Below are 16,589 nucleotides of genomic sequence, written 5' to 3'. Positions count from 1 at the left end.
TTACGGAACCTCGTCTGAGTGCATTAGGGGGAGATTCTTATTAGAATAAATAAATTAGCATAAACACTAGACAATTGAAAATAAAGTTCCGGGTTTGTATCCCGTTTCTGGCATCGGTGTAATTTTTGTCTACCTTCTATCAGTCTTTCTTGCGTAATTAGGGTGACATTCATTTAGCTATATGGTGCCCATGATAAAGTGATTATTAGAACACATTAAACGCCAAAAAGTTTTATTTTTGGAAAAAAAGAAGTACGAAATATTTCTTTAATTTCGATAAAATAGAATTTTTTTTTTTGGAGGAAGAAGAAGAGGTGAAGATAGTTAGTTCGTAACTCTAACGAAATTTTTGCTCGGAGCATATACCTGGAAACGATTTTGTCGAAAAACAAAAAAAAGTTTCGTGACATTTGAGTAGTCATTTTTAACAGTGGAGTTAATGAAAAATGTCATACAAGTAAGATTGAAATAGAAAAAATTTTAAAAACAATTTACTGCGTTTTACAATATTGCGCTATTATGAAGGAGTTTCAGATGGAATATTTTGTAAAAGGTCAGTTTCAACGCTAAAGTAATTTTTAAAGGGTCCATTAACAGATTCAATTTTTTTCAGACAATACCCATTGACTACTCTGAATAATTTTTCTCTTACTGACGAAGTCTCAATGACTTTTACTTCCATCTTTAGCATCAACAACGTAAAGTGCAAAATTCAATAATATTCATGTAAGAAGATTTAGTTTAATCATAGCTTAATTTTGAGAAGTACTTTAGTGTTTCATACTCTGTCAGATAGAACAGATAGAACGGAGCAATTTGTTTCAAAATTAGCTCCCAGGATTTTTTTAAATTCCTTTTTACTTTAGCTACCAATTTTAAAGCAATTTATATTTCCGAGCTGGAGTACGTAAGGGAATTTGACCTCTTAATGTATTTCCCTTGTCTATATTTTTAAATTAGCTTTTATAATAATAAAAAACAAAAATAAAAAGTGAAATAATTTCTCCCTAGGCAGTTTCCTTCAATAGTATATTTCTTTTAAAATAAAATATTGCGTTTCAGTAACGGATAATTTAATTTTTTTTTTGGAAAATAAAACAATAAGCTTTTATGCATTGTGTTTCAAGTAAGTTAATCAAAATAACCTTTAGCAAAAATACTATCTAAAATAGTCGTAACTATCTTGGATAGTCATAATTATCTTAAAAGTTCATAACTATAGGAGGTCCAAATATTTAAAAAAAGTTTAAAAAAAATAATTTGAAAAGAACAATAAAAAAAGCGAATATAGTTTAGATATTTAATTGAAGAAGCGAATACAGCGTGGTGTTTCATGAAGCAGCAACAAAAATAATGCCAATATTTTTTCAAAAGAGTATATTCTAAAAACCAAATTAGGGGGTGTCCTAAATGCGGCAGGCGATTTTCAAAAATTTAAAACTCGATTACGATTAAGATTAAAAAACAAACAAGCGATTCTTGTAGCAAATTCATTTCATGGGCTATACTTTTTTTCTCCTATTTTTTATGGAGGAAGATATAAATTGATGAAGATAGAAATAGTAGATTATTTTTACTGTGGATAGTAGATTACCAAGAAGAAGAATTGGTTGTTCCGAGAAAATATCACTTGAAGAAATTTGAAAGTTAAATAATCAGTAAACAAAGTTATTAATAACCATTTGTCCATATTTTCCTCTGATGAAGCAATACAAATATATTTATTATATATCGCTGAGCAAATTTATTGAAGATTCAAACTGGAATAATAAAATAATTTTGCTAATTGAGAGCTCCATTTAGAAATTAGTTTTTACAAAAAAAGGGTTATTAAGCAATAAAATAATTTTGTTGCAGGGGCAAAGCCCCACAAGACACCGCCGTCGATTAAAAAATCAAAAATTCTGGTCTCATGTAGATGTTACAATGTTATTCGCCTAGAAAAATTAAGGAATACATGTATTGACTATCCATTGATTTAATTTACTGCCAAAACCTCTTTTCTTAGCTCAGCGCATTCAAATGTATTGGCAGAAAGAAAGTACGAGAAATAATAAGGAATTTTAATAAAATCAAAACATTTAGCAACCATTAAACTGATTTCAAATTCTTTGCAAACGTTTCAGGAGATACAGGTAAAATGCCTGAAAAAATTCTTAGACTGAACTCAAGTCAAGGTTAATGAAAAAAAGATTAGCGATTATATTAATGATTTTTATTTATTGTGAAAACAATTAAATGAGTGCTACTTTTTAATAACTTTTGCTTATAAAATATAATTTTTATGTGATACGAAATATGTTATGCATACTTTTGTTATGTATATACATCAAAAGCTATATGTTGTGCATACCTAAACTATTTCAAATGTTAAAATATTTTCTTTGATTTTCTCGTTAATTATCAGCAGCAACATAATTTTTTAATTAAAACCAGGAATTCAGGAAGGAAAAATATGTGCCCTGTCGCATGATTTCCCAACAGACTATTTAGTTGTAAATTCATTCGGTTATTTAACAGTAATTTTAGAATGAAATTTGCAACAGTGTATGATGCACTAGAAGTTTCTTATTGAAAAATTCCTCATTTTCTTTAAAAAAAATTTAATAAATTTAGATTTTTATTGATTATTGTTACAAATCTCCATCTCACAGGAAACAAGGAGGAAAACTATTTTTTGCAAATATGATTCTTAAAATGTTTTCAAACATCGTGAATCATGTGTACCAAGTTACGTTTTCTTTTCATTATTTCTTCTAAAAGTTATCAACTAAATCTTACGGTTAAGCGATTTCATTGCAAAAATCTAACAATTAAGTGATTGTCTAGTATAAATATAAATAATTCTTTTCAAGGTTTGAAAATTCATTTCTGCTATTTTTTTGCCTGCACGGGTTAATACATTGCAAGCCGGTCACGTAAAAATACATTAGCTAACTTTCTGCGTTCCATACAAAGCTTAAAAAGTGGTAGTAAAACTACTTCGTCGCTCTGTTTTTTAAAGAAAGTATCCATTTGCGATTTCCACAAACATAAATGGTTTAATATATATGGAATCAGTAATGTAATCGTTCGTCGTAATTTTTTTAAAATCGAAGTTGTAGCTATAGTGGCAGGTTTGCTCCAACTTTTATAAAATCTTGCTGACCAGTTTATTTTAAATTTTAATCTATAACAGCTGTACCACATTTTTTTAGAAAAGTTGATCTTATACAATGTGTTAAGAGTAAGTTAAGATGTTGCTTATAATAGAAAACATTTGGTGGGCAAAATTTTTCCCCTATATTTAACTTTACCCAAAAGGGGTTTTAAATTTATACTGAAAGAAAAAGTAACGACAATATAAGGACCATAAATCAACACTTTAAGACTTCTCCCATGCCAAAAAACTATTTTTCTCTTTGAAACTAAAATAAAAGGATACAAATTTTTCAATAGAAGTTTAAAAGTGGGTAAAGAAATTCCGGTTGACGCTAGTTCTATTTATTTCGGAGCTTTAAATCAGACTGTTGGACTCAATTTATAAGGAATTCTCATCAGTTTACAAAACATAGTTGATGACTTTTTTAAACATATAAAATCTGCCTAAAAATACCAGTCTTATTTAAAAACAAACTGCAATAAGCGTTAACTAATGTATTGACTGTAACACAAGGAAACAGTGAAATCTTCTAAGGCGAAAGTATTTATTCCTGAATGATATGAATTTCTTCTGCGAACCCAAAAATTACATTGAAAAATATTGTTGGCTATAGTATCAGAGATTTTTACAATTTTTTTATTTAGAAAGGTGCTCTAATGTAATTCCATATATACATTATGTGTTATACTGTATATTTTATAATATTACTAGCTGAATACCCGCTTTTCGTTCGGGGTGAAAACAGAAAGTAAATAATCAATATATTAGTACTAAGCAGCTCTATAAATTGAATCCCAGAATTGAAAGACATATACTAGAACAATAAATAAAATAATATTATGTTTATTTATCATTATTTTTTGACTATTTATTTATTTATTATTTAGTTTTTGTTTATTATTATTATTATTTTCCCTTACTGCTGGCTTTGCGTTAATAGATTAATGAAAATACGTTTTCAGTTGTTTATCTCATCAAAATAAAAATTACTGTACTCAGTATAATTTGGCATGATGCTCTAGCTCGATACCAACTCATAATAGTCAAAATTTTCCTAATCAAGTGATTTTCTCCTGTTCTTATCTATGGGGCTGTATAAATCCTCCTTCCACAATATCTATTTTAAAACTGCACAGTATTGGTGCTGTTTTGTTAGATACCAAATATACTAAAATGATACTTTGTAATCTATATTAGTATAATTTATACCTATTAAAACTGGTCCAATTACCATGATACCAGTTGTGACTATGACTGAGAGATATAAACTCATGTTTGTGAAAATTGCAACACCATGAAGGACTTACGCGAGTGAGCTGAAATTTTCAGGAACTGCGAAGTAGAGCATGATATGCAAATGATTAGAATTTCAGACCCGTAGCGCATGCATATGCTGAGCAGCGCCCTCTGAACGGCGGATGGATCCGAATAAATAGACGGCTGTAGCCAAGCGAGTATGGTTATCGGTGGTTATCTGCTAGTGGTAAATGTTAGCTTAGTCATTCTATTCGACGAAAGAGAGCGAGATTTCAACAACTTATGGAGTTTAAACGGGGGAGAATCATCGGCCTTCGGGAAGCTGGATTATCTTATCGTGCAGTAGCCGCTCGTGTGCAGCGTAACAGCAGCACAATGATGCGTGTTTGAAAGCAGTGGATGGACGAGTGTCGGACAACTCGGAAATCCGGGAGTGGACCCCGAAATGTCACGTCAGCTCGCGATGATAGACACCTGTTCGGCGTTGCGCTAACGGACCGTACGGCTCCCTCTAGACAACTGGCAGCACGGTGGTCAATAGCTACAGGTGTTTCATTGTGTGCTTTATCAATTCGTAGACGTCTGCTGCAGCGTGGACTGCGCGCAAGGACTCCTTTATACAGGATCCCCCTCACGCTAAACCTTCGCCGCCTGCGGCTGCAATGGGCCAACCAGCATAGGGACTGGCGTGCTGATTGGCAGCGTGTCGTGTTTTCTGACGAATCTCGCTTCAATTTGTGGTACCATGATGGCCGCATTCGTGTCAGACGCTATGCCGGTGAACGCCATCTTCCGGAGTGCGTTATCGAACGCCACAGTGGACGAACACCCGGGGTTATGGTCTGCGGTGACATATCATATCATGGACGATCTCAATTGCTACGAATTGTGGGTAATCTGAACAGCAACCGGTACATCAGTGAAGTTCTAAAGCCCCAAGCTGTTCCCTTCCTCCAAGCCTTGCCAGGAGCTGTATTTCAACAGTACAATGCCCGCCATCATATTGCTAGGACTGTTCAATCCTTCCTTGCATCGCGACAGGTACAACTTCTTCCTTGGCAGGCGTATTCCCCGGATATGTCGCCGATTAAACATGTGTGGGATTTCGTTGGTCGGCGTTTCGCTTATAATCCTCGTCCTGTTGCTTCTACAGACGAACTTTGGGTACGCATACAAACAGTATTGAATTCTCTTCCTCAGACAGACATTCAAAGTTTGCTTGACTCCATGCCATGACGTGTAGCAGCACTTATTGCGGAGCGTGGTGGTTACACAAAATACTGATTTCGATCTCTTGTTATTGTTTGTTTGCTTTGAAAGTTTAATCATTTATTTGTACCACTACCACTCAACTGTGTATTAAATTTCATTCAATTATGACGATTCCTTCATGGTGTTGCAATTTTCACAAACAGGAGTTTAAGAAATTTTATATCGTGATGCATCGTCAGTTTTGCATCGCGATATAGCGATTTATCACGATATAGTATTTTTGAATTTCAATTACTTATAAGGCCCAGAAAGTTGGATTTCTATCAAAACTTCATACTCAGATTGATTTAAATCAATTCACGAATTTATAGATATATATGTTACGGGCAATGTAATTATTTAGGTCAGTATTCATAATGCTTAGTTATTATGAATAATGACCATTAAAATTGGGCAATTTGATAAATTTGAATTACTTTACGATAATTTCCCAGATTGCCCGGTCATTATAAATACCGCTATTATTTCTTTGGGCACTTTGATTAATTGACAACAATGGGACAACCACGAGCGTATGGTGTGATTCTGGCTGGCCAATGTTCACCGGTGAATGTTGACAATCAAATTAGTCGCTTTGGTGAATGTCCGAAATATTTATTACATCCAATTTGATACTAATTTATTCGTGGATATAATTACATTTATTCGACATTTTAATACTTATTGACGATAGATTAGAACAAACATCAGTGTTTGGAGTATCGGGCAAATATATACCGGGCAATGGCACTTGACCTTAAAAAACATCAGTGTAGGGTATACCTGGCAAATGTATACCGGGCAGTGGCACTTGACCTTAAAAAAATATCGGTGTAGGGTATACCGGGCAAATGTATACCGGGCAGTGGCACTTGACCTTAAAAAACATCAGTGTTGGGTATACCGGGCAGTGGCACTTGACCTTAAAAAACATCAATGTAGGGTATACCGGGCTAATGTATACCGGGCAGTGGCACTTGACTTTAAAAAAACATCAGTGTAGGATATACCGGGCAAATGTATACCGGCAATGACACTTAACCAGACCTAGTATGACTAGACCTTTGGTGAATGTCCGAAATATATACTACGTCTAGTGCCACTTTTGCTATAGCTTAAATATTTCAAAAAAATTAAACAAAGCGTTTGAATCAATTTTAAACTGATACCGAAATTATTGCTTTAAAATTAAAAAAAAAAAAAAAAAACTGCGCCAGATAAGAGTAATTGAAGTATTTGCTTTATACAGCGCACGTGCGGGAAAAAACTTTTAAAAAAATTATCCAAGTGAATCTAAAAGTGGATGAATATCCCAAGACACCCTGTGGCTGTGTGTGACACAAATTGCCCACTTAATTTTTAGCATTATACATAATGACCGGGCAATGTAATAAGTGCAACATAATTTATCATTTTGTCATATCCTTTTGGGGACTTTTTAAATTGCCCGGGCATTATAAACAATGCCCAATTATTTACATTACCCGTGATATATATATGTTTCGCTTAAGAAAAATATTAATGTTATATTTTCAAAAAATTATCGCGCAAATAACGAAAGATTTCTTAGTTTAAAAATAAATAATGAAAAATAAATAAAATTGAAATTTATCAATATATTTACCTAGCAATATAGAAAGAAAATTTAAAAAATAAGTTCGTTAAAAATTATTTGTATGCGTAAAACAAAGTGCTAAATAAATTGAAAAAAAAAAAAAACGCTTTTAAAACAACACTATTTTTTAGCATTATTATTTCACATAAATAATTAAGTTAAATTGAATAATTACCGAATTCTGAACGAAAAAACAAAGAAAAGTTTAATTTATTAAAAATGAAAACAAAAGAATTATGATATTCGATAATATATTTAACTGACAATATTGAAGGAAAATTAAAAAACATGATTATACTCCTTAATAAAACGAAGTGCTAAATGATTAAAAGAAAAAGAAATTGCAAACTTTACTAATTTTCTTGAATAAACAAGTTGATTGACGTATGCCCAAATCCAAAAGAGGGAAAATAAGTTTCGTTATAATTTCATTTATAAAAATAAAAACAACTCAATATTTATAGATTTGAAATCAATAATAAGAACCCATCAAATTATTAGAAGTTTTGTCCAAAACGTTTTTAATAAATTAAAATCAAGTAAAAAATAGCCTAACAAATTTAATTACTCTGTAATTTAATTCTTTATGGGCATCTTAAATTAGATTTCTGATTGTGATAAATTCAATAATGTAAAAAATTACTTAAACATATAATATCAAAATTAATTTTCGTATTTAAAAATAAAAAAATAAGTTTTGTTTTTAAAAAAATTACCTAATTAATTAAGAAACACTACTTTATATGTTATTTTCAATAATAGATTAGGTTCAGAACAACGTAACGACGGTGATCACAAAGTCAGTCCCACTGAAAATAATTTACAAGAAACGATATCAAGTCGCGACAAAAAAAAAAGAAAAAAAAACTATGACGCGCGAAAACGAACATGCGAGATCACGATATATATTCTCAAAACTATGGTTCTGATTGTACCACTCAACAATCAAGGCCATTTCAACATAACGAAACGAACATAGTCTTCCACAGCGCGAGTCGGTATCAGTTGCAAGAAGATCCCTGCGTGTCTTATATCGATACATCGTTTTGCGCTCGTCGTCTTTAGTCTACGGCTTAAATCAGATTTCTGATGCATCGCCTGAAACGAAAGTTGCTGTATCGGCTTGTTGATATATGCGTTAAATCGATATGTCGCGATACATCGATTTATAGCCCAGTCCTAGTTGTGACTATTACTAAAATCAATTATCATGGGCGTTAATAATAGTATGGCGGTTATTTACGATTTTCCTAAACGGACAAGCATCTTTTCTTCATAAATTATGCATTTTAGAGCATACTTTAATTTTTTATGTAAATGAACTGTCTTAGATGATATAGATGATACATAGTGCTTCCAAGATTCCCTTTGGCTATTGCGTCGAACCGTTCGAGCAACCGCTTTCGCCTGTTTAAGAGATATAAGATTTGATGTTGAAAGGTTCTGACGGAAGCTGTTCCACAGTCGTTTCTGCTCCTGGTAAGCAGTAAAGCACTCAGAATTTTGCCTAGGTTTACGAAGGGGAAGAAAACATGATGACGATTTGGAAGATTATCTTCTGCTGTTCGAATAATGACACATGTAACAATTTTAATAGCGGTATTTACATTGTTGCAACATGATATATGAATATGATGATATATGAATAACGATGGTCTGGGGCTTATAGGAACATTAACAGAATATGAAATTATGAGTGGGAAGTGATCACTGTTATGAAGATCATCGCTGACGGAAACGTTTATGAGCGGCATGAGAAATGTTGATCATTAACCTAAATAAATGGAATGAAAGGTTCGTGTCGGAATATGAAAATAAGTTTCTTCGTCTTGTTTAAGCAAACAGAGATTATAGTCCATGAGGAATTGTTCAATTTTACGCCTCCGATCATTGGACGCGGAACTACCTCATAATTCACTAAGACCATTAAAATCTCGGAGCAGAACAAAAGGTGAAGGTAACTGGGCAATCAATGAATTTAAATCTGCTTGAGAAATGGATACATGAGGAGGAAAATAAATAGAACAAACTGTGAGAAGAATATTTATGGAAATTTGAACGACGCAAACTTGTAATGAGGCTGATAATGGGAGATGAATAGATGATAATGCATTTCAAGTTAAAATTTTGCAACTCCACGATGAGATTGACTTACATCATCGAAATAATGCCGGGAGAAAGCATAACTAATCAATTTAAATTCATCGGATGACGTTAAATGCGTTTCCTGCAATGCTAAGGGATACAGGTTAAAGTTTTAAAATAATGTCCTTAACATTAGAAGGCCAGTTTTGCAAACTACGAAAATTTAATGGCACATGAAATATTTGAGCATTATGAACTTGATGGAGATGATTGAATGGTAACATCATAAACAGGATGTCAGTTAAGAAGGCATTCACTGTCAGAATGTTGCAAAGCCCATTCTAATTTAGCATTCATATTCTGCAGAGCCACAGAAGCGAACTGGTTGTCATAGTGAAAGTACTTCTGATCCTTTTTCTTTCGTCAATGGCCAGGTTTTTCATTTGGGATAATTTCTTTGTAGGGAACTATTTCGGAAAAGGTCTAGCCTTTTCAGAACTATCAAATTTAGCTGTTTTGCTAGGAGGATGTGATGTGGTTCTGTGGCATGACGATGGTGTTGTAAAATGAGCTTTAGGTTTTTGACTCGTAGGCGGAAGCTTAGGTGAAGATATAGGAAGGTCAGTTTGTAAACTGACTAAGCAAAATGAAGTTTCAGCAACCACAGAGTAGGATACGCCCGGACCGGGAGCACGTTCGGGGATTATTCTATGGGCTTCATTGAAAGCCAGATTTTGCAACACTATGGCACTTTGAATCTCTTTCTCTTGTGACCATTTAGGACAGTTCCTGGAGAATTCAGCATGATTACCCTTGCAATTAATAAAAAAGGGCTGCGACTCACAAGAAACCTCAATATGGCCTCGACAGCATCGAGCACATGTAAGTTGTCCTCGACAAGATGCTTTCTAGTAGCCAAATGTTTGACATTGAAAGCACTTTAATGGGTTTGTTATATGTCTTACTGGGTAATTGTACTACGCTAGTTTAACAGAAGACGGTATATTTGGTTGATTAAAAGTTAGTATGAGGTGTTTAGTGGAAATGAGTTTATCATCCCTGCGTATTAAAATGTGGCGAAGATAAATTACTTTTGGATCTTTTAATTCTTCTAGAATTGTGTCTTTTGTGAGTTCTGAGGTGAAAATAACATCCTTAGAAGTGTTAAGGGATGAATGGAGGTAGACTTTTATATCAAACGAGCAAATGGTGGTCCAAGTCGATTATATCTCTGCTTATTTTTCAAAAGAAATATGAAGTAGAAGATCACCAAAACGCTGTTTATCAACAGATTCTACCTCTCACAGCACTGATAACAGCGCTTTGTGAACTAGAAATGGTGAAAGATGTTTCTCTGTTTTTGGATTGATGTGAGGAACAGAGTACCGTCCCATTTTCAGCCATAGAAAATATCAACCACCTCCACTACCAGTGGCACCACCCACCACGGAGTTCAATTATGGGGATGCAAGCAACCGATTGATGTTGATACCAATCCGTTTCTTAATACCGATGCTGATCAATAGCTATACGCCCGAAAGTCACTCCTGAAGCAGCCTCCACCCTAAACGTGGTGCCAACTAAGAGACCCCGGATTCGACCCTAAACAACAGATGATGTTCGTGTCCAGTCAGTTGATACATACAAGCAAATATACACCTTCCGTTCACCTGAAGCGCTAATCAAAGCTGTGTGTTGGGGTACCAGGATGCCTCTCAACTACCAGGACACCCTTTTCCAGGGATGAGGGGTAAGACATGCAGACGAACCTTTAATTTTTTATATTATGTATTTTATTATATTATACATTTTATTGTATTAGTTATACTATTTATTTATTATTTTTGTGATATGTTCATAATATATCCTGTATATATCCCTTTAATATAATGCAATTTATATTTTAACGCTCCTTAGAGCAGTTTAAATCTTCAGAGTTATTTTTCATTGAATTCACAAAATTTCTTCAATTCCAGAGCGACAGAAACTGTGCTGAGCATGTATTCTTAACGTGTATTGTAATCATGAGTAAAACATATTTCTTAACAATGCACACTCATTAGGCATAAAAAAAGCCATCACCTTTGTCGTATTCATGTTTAGTACATTGAATTTCTGTAGAATTGATGATACATGATGTTCATGATGCATTCAACCACTTGAAGTTTTTTTTTTACCCAGTATAATTAAATGTCATTGACGTCAATAATAGAACAGTTTATTTTTATATTTTGGTTTAAGGAATTAATGCTATTTCTCCGTAAATTTTGCAATTGAACACTCAGACCTTTATTATTTTATTTGCCACTGGTTTTGGTACGGGACATTTAGCATAGATGGTTCTGTAGTTTTAAGAGAAACACACAGACGAACTCACTCTCCATTCTATTCTATTATATATTTTATTATATTATATATTTTATTATATTATATGTTTTATTATATTACATATTTTATTATATTATATATTTTATTACATTATATATTTTATCGCAATGCTATTATTTACGTATCTCTGATTTATCCCTTTAATAAAATGTAATTTATATTTTAAAGCTCTTTCAAGACGTTTAACTGTTAAGAGTTCTTCTTTATTGAACTTACAAAATTGTTTCAATTCGCAAGCGACAGGAGAAACTGTGCTGAACATGCATTCTTAACATGTATTTTAATCATGCTAAATAAATTTTTTTAGCAATGCTTACGTATCAGAATCAAAAAGAGCCATCACTTTTGTAGTATTCGTATTCAGTACATTGAATTCTTTAACAAATGAATGAAACATGATATATTACTCTTTCTGAAAATTTGTTTTCCTAATTTAATATAATATTTGTGTCTTCTAAAATTGTTTTTTATTTTCTATTATTATTACAAAGTTTTTTTTTCTTAATATTATCAGCCATATTCTAGAATATATCAGATATATTGAAATAGTATTTCTAACATCTATGTAGCATCGTCTATGTAGCACAGTATATGTAGCATCGTAATACAATTTAGAGATATTTCTATTCGACACTTCATAAATATTATTGAATAATTTCAGACATAAGAAAGCAGAAAATTGTACTTTGGAGAGTAAAATAAAAAAATTGAGCTTAATATTTGTTTTTTCATATTTCTGAGTCAATTTCCTCTTTTAAGTTATAACTGGAATAAATTGTAGAGAATAAATTCTTGTTTTATATGTATAAGTATATTGCGAAACTAGGATCTTTTGTATCCGACAATTCCAAAAAAAAAATGCAATTTGCTGAAATATATACACGATTCAAATGTAGTTCTTTTTTTATTCTATTGGGTTATTTAGTTCTGTTAGAAACTCTACTGATTCCACAAAAGCAAGATAACATTGAATGTCCAACATTTATCTCTAGTCATGAGCATTGAATAGTTTTTGGCCGGAAAGTTAGTCCTTAAAGCTTTGGAAACTAGCCAGTTGACGCAAATGTCAGCTTTTTTGTACGGAATGACTTTCATCTACCTAGATTATAGTAGTCTATGAGGGTTTTATTGTAATGTGAGAATATATTTAGTACTTTCTTTCTCAAGCTCATCCTATCTTTGCAGTAGACTTCTAAGAATATTTACGACATTTAAAGTCCTCCATTTTATTTTTCGAGGATCTTAGTGTAAATTTAACAAATAGCAATATTTTTAACGTTTGTTAACTAGACTGTTGTTTATGATCACCGTTTACGTTAAAAACGAAAAAATATAGATAATTAGCTCTTAGCTCGTAAATGGGTTGCAATTATCCAACCTTTAAATCCACTAAGAATTCAAAGGTAGAGAAATATTTAAGACATTTAAAGTTCTCAATTTTTGTTCATAAGAATGTTAGTGTAAATTTAACAAATTGAATATTTTTTGAAATCTTTTTTGTCAACTAAATTATTGTTTTATTAAATAAATAATCCCAACGTACTGAAGCAGTAAGATATCACTTGACTAAAAACTTCATTCGCTTAACAAATATACAAATTGGAAATAACAGTCCACATATTTAAACCTCTCAAACCTAAGCACCTATTTTCAAGACTTGCCAGGCATAAATGCGAAGAAACGAAATAGATTTAAAAGATAAAAAAGTACAGTTGCTATCGAAAATTGGAAAAAAAGGCGAGAAACAAAACTAGAAAAACCAAAATAGCCTAGAGAAAAGAAAGACAAAAACAAAACAAGAAGAACCACAGCTGCTAAGAGGAATAAATAAGGGTAACATGCATTTCCACGCACTATATAGAGGTCGTGAGGATATTCATATGAATGGTGATTCCCTTTTATACGACATTAACTCCTCACCTTTTCTCCATAGTATTCACATGAATGTTGATTCTCTTTTTAACGACATTACTCCATAGCGCGTGGAAATGTGTTTCACCCTTATTTGCTCCTCTCGACCATTATGGTTTTTCTTGTTCTATTCTGTGTGGCTTCTCTAGTTTTGTTTCTTACTTTTATTTTTCCATACTTGTTGTCAACTTTTATTTTTAAATCACCTTTGTTTCTTTTCATTCACGTCTGGCAAATCTTGAAATTTAAATTTTTTTATTTTAGTCAACTGTTGTTTCTAATTGTATTTTTTTGAAAGCAATGAATTTTATGCTTACAATTTACGTTCAAAGACAAACATTTAGAATTTAACTAAACAAATAATTAGTAAACGATTTCATAAGTGGTTGCTAACTGATAATGCGAATTGCATAGTTTTATAAGTGTTCGTATTCGTTTCCTATAAAGAAGCTAAAATATGCTTAAATTAGCAAAGAAGTATATTGAATTTTGTCTTTACAGACTAATAAGTGTAGTTTAATAGCATGAAGGCAACTTTTTGCTATTCTGCATCTAAATCTATGAAAACAGACCTACTGATAATAAACAGAATTAACGGCGCTATAAATTCCGTCTGACATGAATACAAAAGAAAAAAAACATAACAAGAAGAGGAAAAGCATCATTAGAGCAACTCCGGAATCAGGATCTCCTATTTTCTTCAAAAGATAACCTCTTTAGAGTAGTTTGTGGAACACGTGCATTACATATAATTTGTTTTTAAAGTATTGTTTTGAGGTTTAAAAATAAAGTATTTTAGTTAGTCATGATGATCAATAACTATATAAATTCGAATAATGCTTGTTCTATTAATATGGTTGAGCTGCTTCTTCTTTTAAAAATTAATAAAGCAATAGAATTACAAAAAATACGATCGAAACTTTAAATACGATTTTTTCGTAATCCTATTTTTTTATTATTATTAATTTTTACCCGATGAAGCTATGATGAATGATAATTACATTCATTCGAATGATGTTTGTTCTACTATGTTGTGATGTGTGATCTTCTTCGAGTAAAACTAAATAAACAAAAAATAGGATTGCGAATAAATTATCTTATAAGTTCCAAAAAATGCACATTTTTAACGAAATCAATAATTTATATGCGTTTACAAGTCTTTAAGTTATGAATTTTGAGTTTCTTTTTTTCATAAAAACAAAACTTAAATTTCACCCCTCACAAAAATGGACCTTTTACAAAAAGTCAGTAAAAGTCTTAGTAATTTTAAATGTGGGGGGTATCACTCAAAAATTAAGATTATGAATAATTAAGATTATGGATAAATATTTTAAATTTCTGGAAGAAATCTATATTCCTAAAATATAAAACCATTTATACGTTTATAACATATGAAGTTTTGTCCTCAACCAAAATTTATTGACAGAAACACAAATTTTTCGATTTTTCTTTTAGTACTGCAGTTCAAATAGATAACTAAAGGAATTCTATTGTCAAATAATTTTAATTCCCAATCTAAGCCTCATTATAAGTATTTTTAAGATTGCTTAAAAATTTTTGCGCCATGCTTCATGATTTTACTCATTTTTTTAGGCGTCTTTTCCTCAAAACTATAAATTTCAACACACAAGGAAGACCTTCTCTTAAATTACTGGTTTAATAAACATATATTTTGGTATACTTGTACATTGAATTATTTAAATTCATTAAACAAGAGCTTTTGCTAAAATTTCAGTGAAAAAAATTGTATCAATAAAATTGTAATGTTTTTAAGGTGTTTTTTTTCTGTATAAAAATTCCTGTAGGAAATTAAGTAAATAATTTAAAAAAGTTTACACGTTTAATAAATTTAAATTTAGATATGCATACGCATTGTCTCCTTACATTATTTAACTGTATCAAACAAGATTTTATGTCCTTAATTATGTTTTCAAAATTAGTATCCGCAAAATTTCGGTAATTTTTAGTGTCTTTTTTTTCCAAAAAATCTTGTATAAATATAAACAAATTACGTTGCAAAACTTCTTATCAAAATTGTAAACACTGTAAAAAATTTATGTGCATAGTTGCACCCAGTTTCAGTGCTGGGCAAAACTAAAATACATTTTTAAGTGCATAACTGTAGTTATGGTGTAAAAATTTATATAAAAATGATAAAAACTATTGTTTGAAAGAATTAGGACGAATCTATAACTAAAAATGTGATTCTTTTTAAATGAAATGTTTTTGCAATAAGTCATCAAACTGATTCTAATGGGCCTGAAAATATATGTTGTCAGTAAACAAGCAAATAAACAATTTATTAATTAATAAAGATATAACAGTTGAAAAGTAAATAAAAAATGTGACAACATGCACTGTAAAATTGGTGGTAACATTGCACTAAACGTTTTACAATGATTCTCATTGAAACAGTAAAAAAAAAATCATTGCTTTTAAAATTTAAGCTAAAATGTAACGCAATTATTAAAAATTATTTATTGAAAATTATACTTTTTAATATTAGTGGCATAGGGTTTCTGTTGCTTTAAAAGATTCTCTTATTCATTTAATTTTGATATTCTTTTTATTGTTAAGTAATAAAAATAAAATAAAAATATTGTTCGAAATTTACTTGTAAGGGTCCATCAGGTATCGCTTCAACTCTTAAGGAAGTATCTGCTTCAGAAGAGGCCACTCGAACATTTTCAACACTTAACCACATATCTTCAACAGTGTTGCCAAGGAATTTTAACGACTTTCGAAACCATAGGAGACAAGTATTGGCTACACAATGTCCTATCTTTTCAAGCAGTTTATCTTGAGAAGATCCTAAAAAGAAAAAAACTCTTTTTAAATAAGATAAGTGCATTTTCAATCAATGTTGATAAATAATTATTGAGGAGTTTTAACGGAAAATGTAAAAAAAAAAGTTTTAATGATAAATCACACTTGAAATGC

At 31.4% G+C, this 16,589-nt stretch overlaps 1 protein-coding gene across 2 annotated transcripts in view; it reads right to left on the bottom strand.

The window, feature by feature from the left end:
* The window catches only part of LOC107436806 (guanylate cyclase 1 soluble subunit alpha 2), a 465,049-nt gene that overhangs the window by 105,266 nt on the left and 343,194 nt on the right, over positions 1–16,589 (bottom strand). For both annotated transcript variants that reach the window (XM_071187935.1, XM_043040687.2), the window contains exon 5: positions 16,264–16,460. In XM_071187935.1, coding sequence (XP_071044036.1) covers positions 16,264–16,460 — 197 coding nt within the window. The remainder of the gene's footprint in view (positions 1–16,263; positions 16,461–16,589) is intronic.

This window comes from Parasteatoda tepidariorum, chromosome X1 (genome assembly GCF_043381705.1).
Source record: "Parasteatoda tepidariorum isolate YZ-2023 chromosome X1, CAS_Ptep_4.0, whole genome shotgun sequence".
NCBI lineage: Eukaryota > Metazoa > Arthropoda > Arachnida > Araneae > Theridiidae > Parasteatoda > Parasteatoda tepidariorum.
Note: the sequence above shows the minus strand (reverse complement) of the source record. Positions and strands in the feature narration are given on the sequence as shown.